The following is a 23580-nucleotide window of genomic DNA, read 5'->3' on the forward strand; positions in this document are numbered from 1 at the left end:
TGATTTATTTTATACTATCACTCCTGTATTTTAGTGCAATCTTGTTATTACCGATGATGCTATTATCATTTCTCTTTTAATATAACTTATTATATTATACTAATTTCAAATATATTTACTTAATAGAATTATAAAAAGAAACGGTAAAAACGTGATAAAATCAAAATTTTTGCAATTTTGGGAATGTTAGATTTCTCGCTAATATCATTACTTCTAAGAATATAAGATAATTTCTACTCGGTTAGGTCCATTCGAAAAATGAGACGGTTTGAATAAAATATATGTCTAGGAATAAAATAAAACTTGTTTAGAAAATGGGTTTGCTTTTTTGTTTTACTGTTATTTTCTCGTTGTTTTCTCACTATTTTGTTATTATTTCACCGTTATGTTGTTATTATTTGAGTATTATACAACTCTTATTTTATTGTTAATTTTGTTACTATTTTTAAGGTATTTGCTTGTTAAGTTGCACATATCTTAGTGTTATTTAAGCATTTTTTTTAATTTATTTTCAATTTGTTTAGTTGGGAAACATTTATTTTAATATATTTAGTATTTTTGATATATTATATATATTTTTTAAAATTATATAAAAATAATATAACAAAATTTTAATATGGCCGGGTCGGGCCTAGAATTTAGTATTTTTATCCGAGTCAAGCGTAGACAAAATTTTAAGCCCGTTTTTTGAGCCAAACCTGGGCCTAACAAATGGGCCTAAGATTTTGGTTGGGTCCAACCCGACCTATTGACACCTTTAACTTGAACCAATGCCTCTTATTGTTTTTTAATTATTATTTTTATTTAAAAAAGAAGTATCTAAATTATGTAATTTTTTTCATTTAAATACCTATTTTTTTTCTATAACCAAAATAGGTACATAAAGTTTTATTTTATTACTACTTTAGATACCAACTGTTGATTCCCCTTAAAAAAAACCTCTTAACCAAGTGACACTATGTCATTTTTAATTAAAATTAAAAATAAAATATTTCTCAATCTCTCTCCATTCATCTTCTCTAAAACAAATTCTAACTCAAACTTCCCATTAAAACAAACCCTTATTTTCAATATTAAAATAAGCGAATATAAGTTTTGGTATTAAAATAAATCCCATCTTCAATATTAAGAATTCAAAATAAGGAGAGAAAAAATATAATTAACAGTATTTTTCAAATTTTTATCTAAACATATAATCCCATAAGCAAGTATGACTATGAAGTGAAAGAAAAAAAAAATCCATTTTCTTTTGTTTTTTGGTAGCCTAAGCAAAATCGTGAAGGACAAAATCTACCGTTCTCACTTCTCATGCTGCATAGCGGTAGTCAACGACCACCGCTCCATAATAGATATAGAATATTTTATTTTATCAAGCCTTTCATTTTCTAATAATTTAAAGAAAGAAAAGAGGTCGCCGACTGCCAGGAACTGCTTCCGATCCGGTTCACTATCCTTCTTCCATTAATATTTTAATAAATTCATCAACATTTGTATACATAAACCTACTAATCATATTAAAATAAAAAAATAAATACAAAAAATATTAGAGGAGAGTTAATATTTTAAATTTCATAAAGGGGTGATATCAGTTTCGTTCGGTTGGGTTTTTATAAATTTTTTAATCCGTTCATTGTAATTGATTCGATTCGATTCTTAGTTTTTTATATTAATTTTTGTTTAAATTTTTGATTTATTTTACAAAATAAATTTTGTTTTAGGGTTTTGAATATTATTTGACAATGTTTCAAAGTCTTTTCATAAATATTTATAAAAGTTAATAATTGTTAAATAAATAAAATTAATCAATAACTTTTATATGGTATTTTTTTATAGAACTTTTAAGTTATTTTCCCAAATTTAAATATAAATATTTATTTTATACCATAAAATAAAATTCAATTTTAAGTAATAATTTACATTCTATAAAATTTCCAAAATGGCTGGGTGCAATTTTCCAGAGTTATTTTCTTTGCCCTACTTCCAAATTTAATAGGTATAACCCATTAATTTGAATGGCAGTGATAAATATATATATATTAAATTTTATGTTGGTATGGAGAAAGTATTTTATAAATTCTTTCCACCGCATTATTTATGGTTTTGTGTAATTAAAGAGGATGCAATAGAAAGGTCCATAAAATAATTTATGATTTGCAAGACTTTGTTTGTAACATGAGTAATGAAATTCAATTCAATTATCCAAATAATAATAATTACTTAATCGAACTTGATTAAAATTAATAATCTAATAAATGATTAATTCAATTTTCATCATCGTCGAATTAAAAAATCAGTAATAGTATTAGTATATAATAAAAATACATTTGTTAAAAATATACAAAATATTTAACTATTGAAATTCCATCTTATAATAATCAAACTTAAAATTTTAAAATTGATTCAAGTCTGTCTCTAATTGGTAGTAATAAAAAAGGGCTGACCATTCTCCCTTGATTAGATAATGAGATGTCAATCTCAAGAAAGCTAATCTGATTTGTATAATATTTGATTCAACTGCAAACGAAATCAAACAATCATGATTTAAGTAATTAAAAACCAACTCACACTGCAATCATGTCAGCGTACACCCCGACTGAACATATGTTAGCTTTAATAAAGATTAAAAAGAGAGCATATGGGTTAATGAGCTCCTTCCTCAGAGATTGAGGGGGTGGATTTGGATCTCAACATGTAAAAAATATCCGTAGCTACCTCTGAAACTGAATAATCCATCCTAAATCCAACACGGAACTGGCATTGTTACTTTGGGTAGTCTAAGCAACTCTTTCAGAAGCAGATGCTGGCATTGTTTAGCAGTGATTGGAGATGATTGATTTCCACCCCCAGAATGGGGGGCCATGCTCCAAACTTTAAATAGGCTTCTTCTTCAACACATCCTTCTTTTCCTTTTTCATTATAAAACAAAAACACTGGGACCTACTACCAAGTGCCAACTTCCTTTCCTCCATAACTAAGCCTCTTGGAAGAATGGGATTTGTGCCATTTCTAGTTGGGAAGTTTACCAATTCTTGGATGCTTATTTTTTTATTAACAATTCCATGTTGGAGCTAGACAATGATAAGTGGGATTCCCGGTCGTAGATTCTTAACTCAGAACAGTGTTAATTAAAAAAATTTGCTCACGAATAGTTGATGTGGTAAAAAAAATAGTATTTGTGTAAAAGCTAGAAGAACTAGGAGCAAAGTGAAAGTGTAGTAGGTAGGTCCCTGTGATGAGCCCCCAGAAGAGAAATATGTCAATTGCCGGACAACGGGAACCATTAATAGTTTTTATTCTTTTCTTTTACACAATTATTTCATAATTCATATAAATATAAATGCAAATACCAAAACTAAAATCATATTTAACAATGCGTGCCATAAATCCAAAATCCATAAGGACCTTGCCCCACGAAAACACCTGCCTCTATGTATATTAAAACATGTCTTCCAAAAAAATTCACATTTTATATGGCTTTAAAACTTTTCAGGGAGGGCATTTCCTTTTTGTGATGATAAAATTGAAATGGCATCAACTCCCATGCCTCTAAAATCATTGTACCTGTCACTAAAGCTGTCATCTTCCTTTCTTTAATCAACATCTGTTTTTTTTCCCTCTTTATTTACCTTCATTCCAATATGTTCCTTTTTCTTTTCAGCTAAAGAGCATCACTAACTCCCATAAAAAAACAACAATCATTGCACTAACAAGCCCTGGGGTTGAGAAAATTTTAATAATAGAATGAAAATACTTATAAATGATTGGAGATTGAAATTAAAAAACATATATTCAAGTAAATGCATATCTAAGGAATAGGAATCAGAGTCGGTGGTGAATGGCAATGCACCATGGGCTCCAAGCCATTGATCCTTATTAGTGGTTGGTGGTCCTACTATCTATTGTAGCTTTGAGATCAATTTATGTTTATCCATGGGTTCCTGGAGCTTTTAAAGTGGGAAAGCCAGGCCAAAAGAAAAAAAAAAAAAAAAAGAGACAATGGAATTTTTATTCAGTATCAAAAGGAAAAAAGGTAGGTAGATGCTAAAAGGCGTATCTTTAATAAGTGGCATGAATCAAAACCCACTTCGGCTTGGGGCTCCAAGTCAGCTTTACTACCATTGCTTTTGCCCCAGCTTTGGTTTTCGGTAATTTCATCATTTGGATACACAACCACAAATCACTGATCTCCATTACAGAATCATGGAGCTTAAATGCTTTCTTTGATGTCAAACGTGATTTCATTGTGCAATCAGAAGCATTGCTATTATTTTTTTGTTCGCTCTAATTAAAAAAAAAAAACAACCATCACTTGTGTCCCATCAGGGGGGCCCTTCACATAAAAAGTGGAAAGTTAGCGAAAGCCAGCTGGCCTATCTGGTCATCACTATCTTTCCTTTGAGGGCTTGTCTTCTGATCAAAAGACAGCAAATCTATGGCTTTAAAAATCTATGCCTCCAATCCATGCGCATTATTTGTTTAATACAAAACATGGTTGAAAGGTTTTCACATTTGGATCCACTGTTTTAGATCTCAAACAGAAGCCAAGCCTCATTCTTCATATTGGTGGTCCAAGGAAAAAGTTTAACCACAAGAAAAAAAAAACCTGAGATCAACCCAATATCATTGATACTGGATTAAATTTTGCATTTGCAATATTCTTTAAGAGATCTACCTTGGTAATTAATTTTGCCTGTTTTCCACCACCAGGGTGAATCTCAATAATAAAGCCAAGAAAAAAGACAAAAGGTCTAGATAAAGACTATTAGAAAGCTGGCTATACCGTACCTAAACAAGTCAACTCGTCAGCTAAGATATGGTTTTGGTGCCAACTCTTTGAGAAGAACCGGTCGGTCTTCCTATCTAGTTGACTTTTTAGCTTTTGTTCCTTAACCATTTCGTAACACCCAGAGATTCATTTTCCACTCTTAAGACAATACAATTCCCAAGAAACAAACCCTTTCTTGAATGTGTCTTGTTTTACCCCTATTATGTCCAATGACAGAAACGTTAGATAGCTCTAATATTTCCATTGAATGCAAATGAGACAAGCACTTTTTCCGATAGTTGTTGCCGTTAGGAACACACAAACTAAAACGATGATCGACTTCTAATGGTAGCATCAATTAATGAATCCTTATTTAAGGCAAAGGTTGGGAGTTCGAAAGCTAAAAGTATCTTTCTTTTTGCTACAACTTTTTTTAATTTGGTTGCTTGTGACGTGTAGCCTCTCTATCAATGGCAGATGATGTTGAAATGCGTGTAGCTTTAGTCTGTAAGGATTATGACAAAGACATGAGAATGGGCAGGCACACCAACAGCTTTTCTACATCGTATACATATAGTCCCCAAATCCGAATGTACACTTTAGTTAGAATAATCATCAAAGGGGGTATTTATTTACAGGAGGCATTTAAACTTTAAAGCACAGAGGCCATGAATTTGAGAGCCAAAATTTTCTGTTTCTTCTCTGCGGCGCCGGTGTTCAATGTTATCATTCAAAGGCATAGCAAAATCCAGGACAGTTAATGATGGTTGAAACATGCCAACCAACAAACTATAAGGTCATTCTTGGGATCTGATAATGTCCCAAGAAAGCCGTAAATTTGAAGTAATGGATGTAGAGCTCATTAAAGCGGCATGGAGGAGCTTTATTTAACATTTGAAGGAATAATTGAACGCCCATTCATCAATTTATACAGGCCCAAGTGGGTACTAGCTTAAATGCCTTGACTAGTAAGGGTTTGCCACAGCTATACTTAGCTTCAATTTTGAGTAATACACGATTACAAGTCAAAGATGAAACTAAATATCATAATAAAACAACTTACCGACTCGGTTAAACTTACGAACGAGAAACATGCAAGCGCATAGTTTTCACCATGGCAAGCAACTTGGATCGATCACTACAGAACCCAACTGCTACGCTGAAATCCGAGTCATAGGCCGGTCAGGGTAATATGGATTTTGGCATTGTGAAAGAAGCAGAGGCTTACGGGCTTTTTTACGGCTGCCTTATGATTGGGCTTCTCAATTTTAAACATTTATATTCGGTGGGCAGGGCCTGGTTGTTCGAACTATGATGAAACTTGGCCCATTCAGAGTTTTGAAAAGATGGCCGACCTTTCTCTATGCTGTTTGTTTGATTAGGAAACGACCAGTGGGTTAATAATAAAATATACATCAAATGAGAAAGGGTTTCACCGTTAGTTTCCAATCCTATTTCAACCTTGGAGATACAGAGATACCCACTTACATGGATAAGAGTCAAGACTAAGTGCTTTCTGGTCAAGTTTAATGACATTATTGCAGTGGTGACAAACGAATGGTGCCTTGCCTGTACAATGCTGCGTGTATACCATAAACAAATACAGATAAGGGCGATGACAGTATCCCATGTGAAAAATAGAAAGGTCGAGAAAAAGTAAATTTGGGAAGTAATGACATTCAAATACCAATAGATCGCACTCATCAATTTTAGAAAGATTGGATATAAGAATTCTAGGGACCAATTATGCAACTAGCATTTTCATGGGTCATGATTGGAGTTGAACAACGCACTCACCCGCAACTCAAATTGCAGCCATTCTATGAGCCTTAAGCGATAGAATGCACAAGGTTAAAAAGGAAAAAGAATATTTCCAGATTCAAAAGTGCGTTAAAATTCATCCATAAGTGGCAATATCAAGTCGGCCCCAATAGATTCCTGGACAGTGCTGCAAACCGCCACTTGCCCACAAAATGGAAGAGAGCAACGTCAAATATAATATCATTGGCTTGCATATTTATATATAAAACACTTGGGTACCACTAGAAGTTGGCAAAAGCTCCTTTCGTTCAGACGCAACAAACTCTGCACTGAACTAGAATTAGCAGCAATGGAAGTTACTGCAATATGGTTGCTGCTGCTATTGCCTTGCTCCTTTCCTAATTTCCTCATTTCATCATGCATGGGAAACCAGATTGACTACCTCAACAGGTTGGTTGCATCACGCAGATCCTCGAACCCTCCTCGCCCAGAGTCATGGGCTCAGCTAGATGATCAAGGAAATAGTCATAGCTCTCCAGTGTTTGTAGGATCTCAGAAAGGGTTGATGCAAGCTGACAAGATCGACAAACTGCCGGGTCAGCCTGAAGGGGTGGATTTTGATCAATATGCAGGCTATGTAACAGTAGATCCGGTGGCTGATCGAGCATTGTTCTATTTTTTCGTGGAATCACCGGTTAATTCTCCGAATAAGCCTCTGGTTTTATGGTTAAATGGAGGTAATTCAACTTCTCAAATTCAAACAAGTAATAGACTCTACATCAATAGATATATACCTTTTTAAGTTTTGTTTCGCATGGTTATAGAAAATATCATACAGCATTATACCTGAGCATGCCGTTGCATCTCTTGTTTGCTGCACAACATAGTGTTCATATTATGATTAGGCACACAAATCAGCCCTTGATTGATCATTTCAAGATTGGAATAGTGTCGTCCGTTGGTCTGAAACAATGATATCCCATCCGACTCTTATTTTCAAGCAATTAGCAAAAGATATCCCACAAGCAACACCAACTAATGATTGTCGTTTTCCCGAAAGCTTAATCATGAACAAAACATCATTCAGACACCTAATTCGGTGGGATCCCACCACTGATTGATCAAATCCTTACCAAGATTTTGGGGTGGTTTATTTATATTTGTACATAGAGAGCTTCATCGAATAAATCCTTATCGAACTGTAATAATAATCTTATTATTATAATAATAAGATCCAATGCTCCATTCATCTGCTCAGGCAACTTGATAGAATTTGTCGTTACTTCTTACCTCCATCCATGAAATTGTTGAGACTTGCTACAATTGTACATATTTTTTAAATGACTTGAAATATGTACATTAATGAAAAAATTAGAGCAAACAACCGAGCTCCCTTGGTGGATTCTTGAATAAATTTGCTTCTTACCCTGGGTCACAGGACCAGCATTTACATCATGACCGTCGTAAATTTATATTGGTCGACTCTTCTGTCTTTTTAAAATATTTGTATGTTATATTATTTGAAGATAGGAATAAAAATATGATGTTGTACAGGTCCAGGATGCTCGTCTTTAGGATATGGAGCCATGCAAGAACTTGGACCTTTCAGAGTTAACAGTGACGGAAAAACGCTTTACAGAAATGAATATGCATGGAACAATGGTACTGGTACCTGAACTCCCCTTTTCTGCATGGCGGTACCTTCATATCTCAAATTCTCTATGATTCCTACTGAAACATCCTACAACATTTGCAGTTGCAAACGTGATATTCCTGGAATCACCAGCCGGAGTTGGATTTTCTTATTCCAAAAATTCCTCAGACTATACCCAAGTAGGTGACAAGAGAACAGCAGAGGACTCCTATGTTTTTCTCCTCAACTGGCTTGAAAGATTTCCCCAGTATAAGACCCGAGATCTCTTTATAACCGGTGAGAGCTATGCTGGTCATTACGTTCCTCAGCTTGCTTCTTATATTCTCTCAAGAAACAAGAACACCAATCAGACCGTCGTCAATCTCAAGGGAATTGCAGTGAGTTTACTGACAAAAGTTCACTCTTCTACCACCATGAACCTTGTCTTTATGTATGCTAAATGGGCGAACATAAAGGCCTAAAGCTAAGATTTGTAATGGATATATACTGCAGATTGGAAATGCTTGGATAGATGATAACATTTGTACAAAGGGACTGTTTGATTATTTATGGACACACGCTCTCAACTCTGATGAAACCAATGAAGGGGTTAACAAGTACTGCGACTTTGCTAGTCAAGATTTAGTTACCAACAAGGCAGTTGCAAAAAACGCTACAGACCAGTGTGATCAGTATCAAAGTCGGGCACTAACAGAGATGGGAGACATTGACTTATACGGCATTTACTCCCCTTTATGCAATTCATCGGCAATAAAACCTGGCTCAGATGGTAATGTAAGTATCACCATGCTTCATAACAAAGTCTTTTACCAAGACAATGAAGAAGTGAGTAGGAAAGAAATTTCGGTTCTCAGACACAAAAAACTTTTACCCACTTGTCCTATAGATTCATACTTTTATGCATATATAACAAAAGCAACGTAAAAAGGATTGGCCGTGGATGAGATGAGAGCTATTTATAACCATGGAGTAGGGATTAGAGAAACTAAAATCTGAAACAAAACATTTCTCAAAGGAAAAGCACCTTATGGCAGGGACCTACCTAATTCTGTGATGGTGTTGAATTGTTAGGTGTTGAATTTTGATCCCTGCTCTGACGTCCACGTTAAGTCCTACCTAAATCTTGCCAAGGTACAAGCAGCCCTTCATGCCAAAGCTACAAAATGGTCAGCTTGCAGGTAAAGCAAGACCACCGCTTATTCCTTTCAAATGCATTTGTAAAATACTCCACCAATTCTATATTGTATGCATGCAAATTGAAAGAAATTGTTTATCTCAAGTCAAAAGAACCTTCTAGAGGGTGAAACAAATATTTCTGACCGACTCTCTTCTATACCATGTTCAGTGGTGTTGGATGGACAGACAGCCCAACGTCTACTCTCCCTGAAATACGGGACTTGGCAAAAGTGATTAGGGTGTGGATATACAGGTATAAATTAAAAAGTTGCCTAACTTGATTCTCGATAATACAGCATTACTGCAAGCATAAGAAAAGATACCGACCTATAAGATGTATAAGCTGTTTTATTTTCCTTTAAAATAAAATCTGCTGCCAGCGGGGACACAGATGGTCGAGTTCCAGTGACATCCTCTAGGTATGCCATCAAGACCCTGCAGCTTCCAGTAGAGACTGCTTGGCAGCCATGGTATTCTGATAGTGAGGTAATATGGATTTTTCCTGCTATTTGATGAATCCAAAGCCATACCCTTTTATGCATATTCTATGTCTAATGGTGGCAGGTTGGAGGATATGTCGTTGGCTATAAGGGAGTGGTTTTTACTACAGTTAGGGGAGCTGGACACACAGTTCCAAGCTACCAGCCAGCGAGAGCACTTACCATGATCGCATCTTTCCTCCAGGGGAAACTGCCTCCAGGCCCTCCTCCCTCTTAAAAAACCATTAAGAACCCTCAAGGTACTTCAGCATGGGAATCATCTTATTCTAAATCCCAGAAATTTATTTCCAAGCTGACATGCTCTCTTTATATAATTTCATGCAGAAGTTAAATGGAAGGAGGAGGAATATCTATAGAATGGATGCTAAGGAAACTGAACCACTACTCTGAAGATGGAATTTCTTTAAAAGATACGGCAATGTATGGACAATGTATTATTCTGTTTCTATCTTTAATTTTGTAAGAAAGATAAAATCATTATAGTGCATAATCCATGCACAAATTAGGCAAAAAGCGCATAAAGCTTGCATAAAGAGCGTGAAAGCCCCTCAATTGCAACTTGAGATATTTCTCCCTTCGTGTGAAATTTCATAGATTTCCTCCCTCACACGCACAAACTCAGTATAAACCTTATCAGGTCATCAAATTTGTAATAACGCATGGTTTGACAGCAACACGTAACATATTTCAGCAAGGTTTTTAAGTTGAAGAGATTTTTATTATTATCATAAAAGAATGCACAAAAAATGCCATACAACTTAGAAGGCAGAGTAAATATGATTACAATTTCAATTGATAAACGCTCCTAACTGCTTATCAGATTTCATGGAGTGGAAATGCTCCCAATTCAATTTCAACACAACTGACATTGAGTCAAATGAATGGGCAACGGTGAGAAAATGCATGTACAAGTTCTGATAACATGAATTGAATAGCCTCTCGACTGACCTCAAAATACAGTGCTGCAGCCTCCAAATGGATATGTACCTTCAAAATGTTAAATTTCTACAAATTCCAACCCTTTAACTTGGAAAAACTTTCTTCACTTAATGGCCTGTGGTTCACAAAGAATTAGAAATGCTTGTGGTTCTGCTTCACTCCGTGCTTAAGTTTCCACAGGGACCTAATAGAACAACTCATTTATTCTATTGAGTAAAAAACAGATTACTCCCAGGAATAATTAGAGAAAAGAGGCAAAAATGGATACCTTGATATCTTTCAATCCTAAAATTTGTCATGAGCCCTTAAGGCTTCAAGGATGCTACCAACCCATCTGGAAATCCACATAAAACTGAGGAGTCAGAATCTTTAATTTAGTCAAAACCCAAAAGAACTTCCACTTTGAAAAGTACAAAGGTTTGAAGAGACAAAAGGCGAATGTAATTAAAGGAAGAACTTTTTTTGCTAAGTCAAGGAAGCTCAGCTCAAATAGAATTTTCCTAAACAATCGATAAATATAGGTTCTCCTAGGAGAGACTTGGCTATTGAAGCAAAAAACGATTGCAGGACCTTGATTGCGGTGAAACTTTATGGTTGCTTCAACAGTCGGACTAAATTCAAATGCAACTTACTGCTACCTAACGTAGCTCAAGCAGAAAGCTGGATTAAAGAAAGAGGATTACCCATCAAGTCCAGGCTGCATCGGGAAATACACATTTCTCAATCCTAATCTTTTTGCAGCGGAGGCAGTTGTCTCTCCAATACAGGCCACTGCATTGCTCCAAGAATCAGGCTCTGAAATGAGATTGACCCAAGATCTGTGGCAATAGAAGTGGAGAAACTAAGTTTACCAAAAGAGAAAGAAAAACTGTCCCAACGAAAGACTTGGCAAATCAGGCATCCCAAGCAGACCATGTTGAAGGGTGACGATTAAGGTCCAACTACCATGATAATTCAAATTATATGCAGCAACAAGTCTACAGGATGGACAATGTGCTTGCAGAATCATTAACAGATGGAAAAACTTTTAAGACAGCCTACTGGTGCAGAGAAAAGAATCAACTATATACCGAACCGCAGAAGGTGAAGCAACAGTAACAACCGGCGCAGATTGGGCCTTCTCCAAGACAATATGGTCAACATGATCAACAGGTACCTGAAAGGAATGACTAAACATCAAGGACTACTAGAGTATGCTGAGTTGGCAGTCATAAACCATCATCGACTACAAGTTACTATCTTGAATTAGGAACAAATCTTGCTCCCCAAGAACCAAGAAGGACAACAAACTTTGTAGCAGACTCCAACAGCATTCTGCAGCAGATGCTTATTCTAAATATCTCATACATCTGCCGAGTTGCCCAGACTTTACAAAATGAATTTTTGGATTATGCTCGTGTTGCTCTCAACAACACAATAGATTGTTCTGCTGGCATTGCTAAAGTTTCTATTAAGCTAAACAAAAATCTAATTCAACTTCAAATGAGGTAGATAAGGTGAAAAAATGTAACCATTAATGGAATGACATCTAAAGAAGAAACTGGAACTAAAAGTAACAATACAGAGATACTCACAGTTGTGTAAGTATTTAGCCTCAAAACCTGAAATCCACGATGAGACAAGCCTTCTTCTGGAACATAGATTCAAAACCAAAGGTAAGGATACATTCTCACTGTTTCCTAGTATAATTATTAAACTTCAAGCATGATACTGAATACAGTTAATATAAGAAAAAGCTTAGCCATGTTAAAGGGGAAAAACAAAAGTTTCAGGTAAGTAATAATCAAACAGTACGAAGAACAAAAGTATAAAACCAAAAATTGTGGTGTTAATAAATGCTTCATCATAAAGGATGCCACCACAACTTTAAGTGCATTTAACAAAGAGAATAGATTCCTTTGTTCGGTAGGTTGTGGCTTTAAACTGACTCAACCTATGCATTTTTCCACAACTCCTTTTCTTTTTTTCTTTCTCTTCCAGCATTGAGGTAATGTTTTCTTCTTCTCTTCTCTTTTTTAATTTTAAAATTTACAGTTTAAGGATTAAACGTGAGGCTTATGCTATGCCTTAATCCACAAGTGATTCCTACATCTCCATAAATATCAAATCAAATGCACATATTAGTTTACTGATAAGGTCAAGTTTTTAGCTTGCAATTCCTCCGGTAAGATGTTAATGCATCAGAAGGAGAAAAGATATTCTCAAATAACAAGATTATAAAAATCAACAAGGGCCAAAATAACTCAAAAATAATATGAAATCAGAAAACCAAAACAATTATCATACCAATCTCATTGCTAGCCTTCACTGAAGCTGGATATAAGACAGTGCATCTCTTATTCCCATCCATTGGAAGCTCTGAAGCCAAAACTTTGCCTGTTGCTGGTGGAATTTAAACACATAATAGAATGCAATTAGCATCATGATTTTGATTGTAACCTTTAATACATGTCAGTCACACAAAAGGGGTCGATTATGTTATAGCAGCACCAACAAGCTAACGTAGGAAAAATATCTCACAGAAGGAGGAGCACTTATGGACATCCAGATATGTTCTAAACTAAAAATACTACAAACTCGTAAATGGATTGAAACATATAGGACAAAAACAATTATGCCATGTGCTTCCTTTATGGGTTGCAAGAATCTCGCGCAAAGAATATGTAACACTATTTTCCTCTAAATATTAAAAAAAATGAATACATCCATTAACTTATACACATCTATATGCTAAAACAAACAAAGATGACACAAATGAAGTCGTGCGGATAATGATCAGTACCTTTTGATGGTGCAAATGCAACATGAAGTGATTGCTTTGATGGTTGCTTTAGATTCTCAAATATACTTGCAGTACCAGCTCCAACAACACCAATCCTAACATTTGGTGTTCCTGCTGCCCTAAAGAAACAATTTAAACCCATGCGCCCAGTTATAAACAATGTAAATCAAAAGAAAAATTGCAAATAGGAGAGAAAAATAAAGATGTCCTTTAGACACACCCACATTTAAAATACACACACACAAGTAAATAACTTTTAGGCATTGCTAATAAAAGTATGAATATTGCATGGCCAAGATAAATAGTCCATGTCAGCAAGAAAAGAATGATACAGATGAAACTTGAGAGACATTTGAAGCAAACACATGAATCTTCATTTGAGCACTAAAGATTCCTAAAGCCAGACAAGAAATGCTAATAAAGATTTTAACGCAAAAAGTAGACGGTTTCTTGCTTGCAAGTTCTAATCCTTACTTCCAAGCCTCAAGAAAGACCGAACCAGCTTCAGGTGAAGTTATGACAATCCAGTCAAACGCCGTTTCTGCTGCCACAATAAAGATATATTATAACACAATAAAATAAAATATAACCACTGACTACAAGAACCCTATAAACATATAACCACTCCCAAGAAATTCCACCAGTTGACACGGTGAAGGAGCAGTACAATCAAGCTCAAACCCCAAATATCATGGTTTTGGTTCGTAGGTCAAAACTGAACATGGCTTGACAAGCAACAGCTTGGCAAACAATGAATTTAAAAATGTTTATTATATCTAGCACGCATAAAAGAAGAACAGCATCTTAAAACTAACAAGACTTATATTTCCAAAGAGAGACTGCCTATGATCCATGTAAATTCAGTGATAATCCATCCACTGTACTAACAATGCACAACCATCAATTGAGATTAAGTTCTCAAACTTACCACTTAAAACAGAAGCAAGCCTATCCGAGTCAGGCCCTTGTAAATGCTGAATAAGGGGAAGTTCCAAGCAATTGATCCCATGTTCGGCCTGCAGTTTAGTTAAATCTTAATTTAAATATATACTTGCATTAAAAAAATGTTCAGCTGATACAGCAGCAAGCCCAATTGATTTTCATTCCAAAAACTGCGAATAGAAATTATTTCCATAAAGTTTTTCAGAATTTATTTATTCCAAACAAACATTGAACCTATATATCCGTCAGCATTTATTCTAAAGTTAGCTGGTTTTTTTTTTGTTTGTTTTTCTTTTTTGCTTTTACAGCTAGATCCTTCGAAATACTAACGGCATGTGCTCTAGATTCTTTAATCCTTTCTTAGTTTCTAGTTTTTTTTTTCTTTGGTACGAACCAGGCTCGAAGTTCAAGAAGTTCATACCATTGTATTTACCTTTAACAAAAGTAAAATAAAAAATAAAATATGAGGGGAAAAAACATTAAAAATGACTTAGGCACAGCTTAAATCAATTAAGAATGACTTAGATGTTGCTTTAGTTTCAGCATTTAATCAAACAGATGATAAACCGATCCTAAATTCAGAATGCAGGGGATGATTGTTCACATATTGTAAAATATTAATCTTTTCCTTTCAAGTTCCAATAAAAAATGAGAAAAAGCTTAACTCTAAAGAGCTCAACAAAATCATCAAAAAGATATAAAAGACAGAAAAAAAATCAAAGAAGGTGCGAAAGAGAGAGTAACAACCAGAGCGTCAATAAGCTTGGTGTTTTTGCCTCGTTCCCTGGTGACGACGACTTTCGGATTTGAAGAAGCATGCTGAATCACTTGCGAAGTCGACGGAGACGAAGTCGAAGACGCTCCGATTCTGGCACGAGAGAAAGAGATTCGCGTTTGAAGTTGCAGAGGAAAAGACGGACATGGCGGAGCGAGAGGACTGAGAGAGGAGAGAGAAAGTAACGCCATTGAAACGTGTTGGGCAGACGATGGAGGATTGGGCCAAAAGGGGCCAGCTGTTGCCGAATTAAGTAACTACTAAACCATGATAAATTAATTATTTTTTTTTCGCAAACCAAAAATATCTAATAGCCCCTAATTGTTTTCCCGCCTTTAAATAATGCCTACGTTTCCGGTCGGTAACCTGTAGAACATACTGGATGACACGTGTAACTTTTTTGTGGCGGGCAAGAGAGCCTAGTTCTAATTCCCGCCGACACAACAGCATCCCACATTTTTCACTTTATTCTAAGCCGGGTCCATCATAATCGACTGGGGTTTCAGATAATGAGACGGTGCAGACTTCCCTGAGGCTCCATCATTCTCCATGGATGATACTGAAAAGACCGTTGATATTCCTGGCTCTTGTTTCAGTCTCCATATCTGTTGGCCATTATAATTGTATGGTTCAGGGCCACGTGGAGGTTGTCGGGTTTTAGCTCTTCGCTTCATCATAGGGCTCCAAGAGACGCAATGTCACCGAACCCCCCATCATCATTGTAGTAATGTTGGGTGTGATTATTTACGCGCATCTAATGGACATGGTCGTCATTATCATTTTTTTGCACCTTATAAAATATCACCTAAATTATAATAATATAATCGGAATGTAGCTTTCTTTCATATGCTCATGATTATGTGCTTAGTGTTCTTTTTAATGAAAACTTATCATATGAAAAGTTTTACAAGCAACAATATTCAAGCTAGATATAAGAGATTAAGAGTAACAGCTCTGAATAAAACAAAACTTTCTGTAATATGAAACAAAGCTCTAAAAGCCTATAAACCTAATAACGCTTGAGTGAAGCAGCCCAACATGATCTTACACTTAATATAGGTCTCCATCACTGAACACAAATAGGAGCTAATGAGGATTTAAAGCTTTAGCAATGACAAACTACCATCGAATAATCACCCTGATGTGGTGAATCCATTTCGAATGGTGTGACTCCTATAATAATGGAGTTATGGCTTCGAAACCTAAATAAACAAATATATGGAATCTCAGAAAAGACCAAAAAATTCAAGAGGCAAAATTGACTAATGAAATTTTAACTTTTTTTTATAGTGTTTTTATAATTTTTAAAAGATTAAATTAAATTTTTATAATTTAAAAAATTAAAAATATAATTTTATTTTTATTAATTAAAAATTAAAAAATTTAAATAGTAATTTTTTATTTTAAGTTCCGACGAGGCACCCTTAGATTCGCCTCTGAACAGAACAAAAGCCATCAAAGACGGCACATCGAAGGAACTTGTCTTTGTGCTCGAGACTCGAGAGAAAGACACAATCCTGAAAATAGACGAGCGAAGAGTCGGCGTCAAAAACAACAGCCTTTACAGAGGAAGGTAGAGGATTATTTTGAGCCCAAAACTTATTATTCTACAAGCAATTCTCATCACGTCGGAAAAACTGGTCAGTGACTGACTGATGCTATGACAAAATTGATTGCTTAGCAGCCAATGGTTGACCGCCACAATAGCCGTGGAGAACTCCAAACCTCCTTTTCAGAATCTATTGTTCGACATCTTTGATCGAAGAATTTGAACAGTCAGTGCTCTTTGGCTGAATAAGAGGAACAAGTGGCTCAATTCTCGAGGTAAATATTGATCGACATTGGGTCTACTTAGACACCTCCAAAACTTGAAACACAGAACAGGGAGAATGGTGATATTTTAAAAGGAAGGGATTTGAACCATAGGAGATGACATAAGGAAAGGAGCACTAGTAGTGCCCTTCAAGCGATGCCGGTGGTGGACGGCAACAATGGAATAAGATAACAGACGACGAATAGGGTTGTTTCAGGGATAAGGCGCGACGCCCAATGTTTGGCGAATGAGGCTTGACTGCAGGGACACTGGGCAGGGAAGCAATGTTGGAGAAAAGCAAAGTAAATACTTCAAGACCGGCAAAGAAGGGTTTTTTTTTACACTAATTATGTTATTTGATGGTGGGGTTTTGACTAAAATAATTTATTTTTAAATTTTATCTTTATAATTAGTTAATTCTTGCATTTAAACATTTTTTATACTAATTGAGTTTTAATTTAATTGATATAGACATTGTGTGGGTTTGAATATATGGGTGGAGAAAGATTGTGGATAATTTTAGATATTGTGTCAAAAATAATGAATCTGATCAAAATTTATAATGAAATTATTCAAAAATATTTTTTATTTTTATTTTCATCCAAAATATTTTTATCTGGACTAGTTTAGGAAAAATCTCAAAACAACACGTGAATTTCGATCAAATGTACAATTTAAGATATGAATTTTGATTTGGTATAGTTAAACATATAAAATTTAATTATGTTTCAAATGTATATGTAAAACTTTAATTTTAATTGAATTGTACACATTTAAAAAAAGTTACGTCGATTTATTTTTATATTAAATAAATATAATTATATATGTATGTTATATGTAAACTTAAAATGGTACTTTGTCAATAATTGTGTCAATGATTTATAAAATTTAAATCAAACCAAATTTTTATTTATAAAATTATACAAAATCAAAATTTATGTATGATTTTAAATTTATCTTGAGAAACTTGAAGTTGATTTACATTTCATTTATCTAACTCAAGACCGTTTTAAAGTTATTTTCTTACCTTTTTCTTTAAAGGATTATTAAAGAAACTTACCAAATCTATGAAAATTGAATCAAATCAAAATTTAATGTATAAAATTATACAAAAACCAATATTCATTTTTGAACATTAAACCAAAATATTAATAGTTATGAGATTTATCCCATTGCAAAATTATTTTCCTATCTTCCACAGAAACCTGTTTTACCAATGCAATGCCCATTTTAAAAACAATACAAAAGGTCAAGGGCAACATGAGAAGAGGTGAGGATGTAACTTGAGTTGTCCACATTGATTAAGGCAACCAAATATTTATTTTCTAGTTCTAAATCTTTTAAACTATCCTGTAAAATGTATCGTTTGAGAAAAGGAAAGCTCATCTTCACCTAAGAGTCAAGATTGAATAGCAGCCACAAATTTTCAAATGAGGAAGATATAAATAATATTCTATACGAAGCTGAAACGTAATCCAAGTTAACAATAGTTTCTTCCAACTAAATATGAATCATAATTATTAAATTTGGACTGACCCGACGAACGAACTGATCGACTAGTAGCCGTAGTTCATATTTATTCATGGAGCACACGACCTCAAACCTTAGCTATGTCATATATTCGAATCACCGAGTGTCCCTTTTCACTCACAAAAGATTAAACCAATAATGAATCCAAACCCTACAAAAAACTACTTGGGGGGGGGGGTCAAAATTCAGTTCCGCTCCACACCTGGAGGGATTTATATAAGAATTCTACCCAACCAAGAGAGCTACGCCTCTCCTCTAGTGTGAGTTGTCTACTTACTAGAGCTACTTCTCTCCTATTATTATTATTATTATTATTATTATTATTATTATTATTATTATTATTATTATCTCAGTTTACTTGTTGCTGGTAACTGCCATAGAATGGATAAACTCCATACGCAGCCGTATATATACCCGGGTTATGAGGTGGTGGAAAAGCATATCCATAGCCATCATACACCGCTCCTCCATAGTAAGCTCCACCCCATTGGTTACCATAATCTGCTCTAAACTGCATTATCCCAAAATATTAGTGAGATAAAATAGAGGTAGTTTATATTTAAGTGATAGATATCATGACTTTTCAAAGGTTTGTTTCAGAAAATGTCATCACAAATTAGTAATCTTTATGAAAATAAAATTCCACTCTACTCTTCAGTACCTCTCATCCATTTCTGTCGAAGCATGTAGTGACAGCTATCTTAATGCTGCAATCAACAATGCAAGGGAGGGTAAAGTGGGGGAACTATCGATAAAAAATAGATACCTGCTTATTTGTAGGATTGCGTCCCCAAGAGAGTCTCACTGTTTGCTTGCCAATTATAGTCCCATTCAACTTTTGCAATGCCTCCTCAGCATTGTTCCTGTCAAGACTCAAGAATTCACATCAAGGTAGTAACTAAATGACACCTCTAATCTAGCACTGCAAATTAATGGCAAAACCAGAAAAATAACTACAAAATTTACCTCCCGGCGAATTGTACAAACCCGCATCCTTTTCCAACAGGTATTTTAACAGAGACTATTTCACCATATTGAGAGAAAGGTTGCCTAAGATCTTCTTCAGTCACATTAGGGTCAAGCCCTCCAACAAATATCTAAAATAACTTTTGATCAGCCAAGAGGCACAAAAGATGATAATCCTAAGAGGTAAAGTTGGAAGAACTTAAACTCACTGTTGTGTTTGACGAATCTCCATCAGATTGGGATGAAGCACTATTTGATGCATAACCACCTACCAAGAATAAAAGGAAGCAAATATCAAGCAAAATCCTAAAAGCTTAAAACCATAAAAAGAGATAATAGATGGAAAAGAATGAATAGAAACCACAAATAGTATATTGGAAACAAGGACATAAATTCTCGATCACATATAATATAAACTTGAGATAACCCAATTAACTTCTTGTATAAACCACAATCCTGTGGTGGTTTCAATTGACAAAATTCATGTAGATGAATACCGTTAAATACTTAAATTTTCTCAAATCTGCACTTCATAGTACCAGTTTCTTCATTATACTAGTTGTAACAACAAGAAATAGTTGAACTATCCTTAGCACCTTCTAACAATTCCTATCCTATGAAAACCACCCAAAGGAAGAAAATAATTTTCATGATTGTATGATAAAATGACAATGGTCATAAAAAACAAGCTTAAAAAGCCCCTATTAAAAGAGGCTATACCTAGTTGCCCAATAGAAGGGTAAAGTGGGATTTGTAAACACTTTCTTCCTCAAACAGAAAAGTAGCACTTTATTTCCCAACAAACCAACTATTCTACACCAACACATTCTATAATCAGAAAAGAGGCAGTCAAACAACAAGAAGAGAGAGCCAAGTTAGACAATTATAAATTGTCTGATACGGAATCATTGATTTCCTTGGTGCAAAATTAAGTCAAAGTGGGTGGGGCAAAAATAGTCAACTTTTTCATCAAAAATTGCAGAGGATCCTCAAAGAGCATATATATATATACATGTGTGTATACACATGTACATTCAGACATAGAAGTACTGGTAACAACTCAGTAAAGAGGTAAATGTAGGAACTTTAGCAATAAAGTTTAAGAAATTAAAATACCAATGCTTGTAAACTTAAACAAAATGTGCATAAAGAAAAAGCAAGTTAATCAAATACCTTGTAAAGAATACTGTTGCTGATAGCTAGATGATTTCCTGGGAGTTGCAGCACCAATACGCATAGGCCTGCTTGAACAATATACACCATTCATTTCCGTCATGGCAAGTGACCTCTCAGTATCATCCCCAAACCTCACAAAACCGTAACCCTTTGATCGACCAGTATTAGCATCAATTACGACTTTTACAGCTTTAACAGAAGGATATTTACTAGCAAAGGTTTCATGCAATAGGCTATCAGTAACATCTGCAGCTAAATCTCCTACAAAAATAGAAAGATCAGGACCATTTTCTGAGTGCTTATCTCCCATGCTAAAAGTTGCCCAGTTCAGACGGAAAGGTTGTTCCATATTAGGCATCAAAATGCCACTATAATTTTGGAGAACTTTCTCTGCTGTTGCATGCGAAAAAAATTCCACAAATCCATATCCTTCTGACAGACCAGTCTGCTTATTGCGAATGACCTTAATTGATGAAATCTGCTCAAACAATTTCCAATTATCAATTTAGTTTGACATGAAACTAAAACTCTTAAAAGCAAAGTCCAACATTTCTTTAACTTTCTTTTCATACAAGTTCCAATGCCTTCTCAATTCAATAATACTAAGTTTGAGCTTATGCAGTCTCACTATCACTATGTGTTAACCTCACATGAAGCCAAATGCAACAAATTTCTTGCATACATGATACATTGATTCAAGGCAAACATTCAAAAAAGATGGTTTTAATTTATCCTGAACTTAACGTTAAATTTAACCTCAACATTTATTCTCTAAACAACTTTTTGACATTCCAGACTATATCTTCATACGTCAAAATCAAATTCTTAACCTATTTTAGGCTTTACTTAATTAAGTTATTTTTGGTATTATTTCCTTTTAATCGCCTTAAATAGCCAATGAGGAATTCATCTCACCCTGTCAGCCAATTACTTGTTCAGACTCATCTCATTCGTGGTATTTGATTAGCAATCAAGTATACAACTACATGCCAGCCAGCAAAAGGATCCAAATGCCTTAATCATAGTGCAAATCCTATCTTTTCCTAACTAAGACCTAAAGTATTCGTTAAGATTGCTAGTTAAAGAAATATTCTCCATCCAATAAAATTCGATAATGATTTTCTTAATTGTCAATGGAGATGCATTTAATTGAAAATATTTCCATAAACAGTACTAAGCAAGTGTCCCAATAGCACTCCTATGTGTATATACATAGATTAAAGATTAAAGAGTACAAGAGAACATTAATCAATAATTCATACTGACTATATTAATATCAGATAGCTTTTGTTTTAGGATAATATTAGTGTTATGACTGCAGAAACCACAACAATGACAATGTGCAGTACTCATCATTCAATATCATATAAAAAAGAGATTAACATGAAATAATAGCAAATTATAATAAATATATTCACGAGATATAGTTCAACCTCGCCGATGGAAGCGAAACAACTATGAAGGTAGTTCTCGTCCATCCAATGATGCAAATCACCAACCCAAATGGTTTTGTTCTCACCGCCATCGTTGGATCCTTGCTGTTGTTGTGCGTGTTGCGCGTTGCCATGGTGGTGCTGGTATTGGTGATGATGGTGGTGATAAGGCATGTAGTGCTGAGGTGGAGGTGGCGGCGCCACAAAGTGCTGCGGTTGCATCATCTGATGCTGCATTACCATAGCTGTTGTCGGATACTGCATCGCCACCCACTGCGGATGCGATTGTAGCGGTTGTTGTTGTCGCTGGTTCTGTTCCTGCGAAGGTTGTGTTGGTGATTGCGAATCCGAACCGTTGTTTTGCTGCATCCTTATCTTTTTATTACAATTATTGCTATCTCTATTTTCAGTTTAAGAGAATATAAATAAACAAACAAGACTCCAATGGTTATTTGAATTGAATTCTTTCTAATTATTTTCAGGGAAACGAAAAATATAGAAGAGAGAGAGAAAGGTACGGCTAGGGTCTAAGCAGAGGCTTTAACGAAGGGTGATGGGATGAGACGGATGATTTACTTCGATGGTTTCATCACAACCGTTTATATATCAAATTGACAATATTAGGTAGACTTTGTATGTGACACTGTTTTCTGCTTACTCCTATCGTATTTCAAATAATATTTTGGTATTAGAAATTTAGTAAGTGTCCCTACTTTATTAGGAATTTATTTAGGTTAATTTTGCATATACGACGAAAAAAAAATTATTTGGAAAATTATGTCGTTTTTTTAAAAGTTACTGATTTATGTTATTTTTGGGGTGTGTTTTCACTTTGCTAAAAAAAAATTTCTTTGTTTTTTTTCAGTTGGAAATTAGAAGTTTGTAAATTTATTTTTATTCGTGTTTGAGATAGGTATTGTTATAGGTTTAAGGAATTTTGAATTTACAGTGCTGTCGTGGAGCTAGGTGACCTACAAATTTTATCTATCATCTGAGTACAGAGCCATCACCGGGAAGCCAAATCGCTTTGCAACTCAAGGTCCCAGTTGACGGTGATTATACGATCTGGGGTTGCAGTGTAACTAAGTCTTCAAGTTTACAAAGGTTATGTTTTTAAAGGATTGAGTATAACTAGGGTCGTAGTTGACAGTGGTTATACAGGCACGACAACAAGTTTCTCTTATCAGATGAGGATACTTTATAAAACTCATACACAAGTACGAGGAAGAAAAACGCAATGGCGTTTCAGTGTAATCAAGTAATTTGTTTTATCCATTTCCATCAAAGGCAGTGACCCCGTTACTATAACCTATAACAGAATTGGGGTGTAACAGGGTCACAACCTTTGGTGGAGATGCATAAAACAAA

General features: G+C 34.8%; 3 protein-coding genes across 9 annotated transcripts; 1 reads left to right on the forward strand and 2 right to left on the reverse strand.

Annotated features, from left to right (window-relative positions):
* Positions 1-6795: 6795 nt before the first annotated feature.
* LOC105769176 (serine carboxypeptidase 1) lies at positions 6796-10389 on the forward strand. Of its 2 annotated transcripts, none has more exons than XM_052631146.1 (9): positions 6796-7263; positions 8081-8188; positions 8283-8557; positions 8673-8954; positions 9252-9358; positions 9526-9609; positions 9737-9842; positions 9921-10095; positions 10184-10389. In XM_052631146.1, exons 1-8 carry the CDS (start codon positions 6876-6878, stop codon positions 10071-10073), a joined length of 1503 nt encoding a protein of 500 aa, XP_052487106.1. In that variant the 5' UTR covers positions 6796-6875; the 3' UTR covers positions 10074-10095; positions 10184-10389. The 2 variants fall into 2 exon arrangements, with proteins under 2 accessions (XP_052487106.1, XP_012445093.1); XM_012589639.2 differs by having other exon boundaries at positions 6797-7263; positions 10181-10389.
* A 163-nt stretch (positions 10390-10552) lies between these two features.
* On the reverse strand, positions 10553-16002 carry LOC105769179 (uroporphyrinogen-III synthase, chloroplastic). Of its 3 annotated transcripts, none has more exons than XM_012589648.2 (10): positions 15267-16002; positions 14506-14593; positions 14052-14121; positions 13578-13696; positions 13082-13177; positions 12370-12422; positions 11866-11951; positions 11479-11613; positions 11064-11129; positions 10553-10979 (listed from the first exon to the last, which is right to left on the reverse strand). In XM_012589648.2, exons 1-9 carry the CDS (start codon positions 15483-15485, stop codon positions 11081-11083), a joined length of 915 nt encoding a protein of 304 aa, XP_012445102.1. In that variant the 5' UTR covers positions 15486-16002; the 3' UTR covers positions 10553-10979; positions 11064-11080. The 3 variants fall into 3 exon arrangements, with proteins under 3 accessions (XP_012445102.1, XP_012445099.1, XP_012445101.1); XM_012589645.2 differs by having other exon boundaries at positions 12370-12425; positions 15267-15966; XM_012589647.2 differs by having other exon boundaries at positions 12370-12425; positions 14052-14118; positions 15267-15939.
* Positions 16003-18530: 2528 nt separating this feature from the next.
* Positions 18531-22767, reverse strand: LOC105769177 (polyadenylate-binding protein RBP47). Of its 4 annotated transcripts, none has more exons than XM_052630706.1 (6): positions 22213-22767; positions 20777-21257; positions 19813-19871; positions 19604-19734; positions 19404-19500; positions 18531-19148 (listed from the first exon to the last, which is right to left on the reverse strand). In XM_052630706.1, exons 1-6 carry the CDS (start codon positions 22579-22581, stop codon positions 18987-18989), a joined length of 1299 nt encoding a protein of 432 aa, XP_052486666.1. In that variant the 5' UTR covers positions 22582-22767; the 3' UTR covers positions 18531-18986. The 4 variants fall into 4 exon arrangements, 2 of the variants coding, with proteins under 2 accessions (XP_052486666.1, XP_052486667.1); XR_008195887.1 differs by having other exon boundaries at positions 18933-19148; positions 19299-19500; XR_008195888.1 differs by having other exon boundaries at positions 19096-19148; positions 19404-19734.
* Between the last annotated feature and the right edge of the window lie 813 nt (positions 22768-23580).

This window comes from Gossypium raimondii, chromosome 5 (assembly GCF_025698545.1).
Source record: "Gossypium raimondii isolate GPD5lz chromosome 5, ASM2569854v1, whole genome shotgun sequence".
Taxonomy (NCBI): domain Eukaryota; kingdom Viridiplantae; phylum Streptophyta; class Magnoliopsida; order Malvales; family Malvaceae; genus Gossypium; species Gossypium raimondii.

Bases quoted from the DNA above. Each gene is read 5' to 3' on its own strand.
- LOC105769179 (XM_012589645.2), bottom strand. From the start codon at position 15,485: ATGGCGTTACTTTCTCTCTCCTCTCTCAGTCCTCTCGCTCCGCCATGT. The intron at 13,697-14,051 runs GTAAGGATTAGA...TTGTTTCTTTAG, and splicing joins GTCTTTCTTGAGGCTTGGAA to GGCAGCAGGAACACCAAATG. The intron at 11,614-11,865 runs GTATATAGTTGA...CTATTGCCACAG, and splicing joins GCTTCACCTTCTGCGGTTCG to ATCTTGGGTCAATCTCATTT.
- LOC105769176 (XM_052631146.1), top strand. From the start codon at position 6,876: ATGGAAGTTACTGCAATATGGTTGCTGCTGCTATTGCCTTGCTCCTTT. The intron at 7,264-8,080 runs GTAATTCAACTT...GATGTTGTACAG, and splicing joins GGTTTTATGGTTAAATGGAG to GTCCAGGATGCTCGTCTTTA. The intron at 8,189-8,282 runs GTACTGGTACCT...CAACATTTGCAG, and splicing joins TGAATATGCATGGAACAATG to TTGCAAACGTGATATTCCTG.
- LOC105769177 (XM_052630706.1), bottom strand. From the start codon at position 22,581: ATGCAGCAAAACAACGGTTCGGATTCGCAATCACCAACACAACCTTCG. The intron at 21,258-22,212 runs GTTGAACTATAT...TTGTTTGAGCAG, and splicing joins GTTTCGCTTCCATCGGCGAG to ATTTCATCAATTAAGGTCAT. The intron at 19,735-19,812 runs GTGAGTTTAAGT...AAGTTATTTTAG, and splicing joins GAGATTCGTCAAACACAACA to ATATTTGTTGGAGGGCTTGA.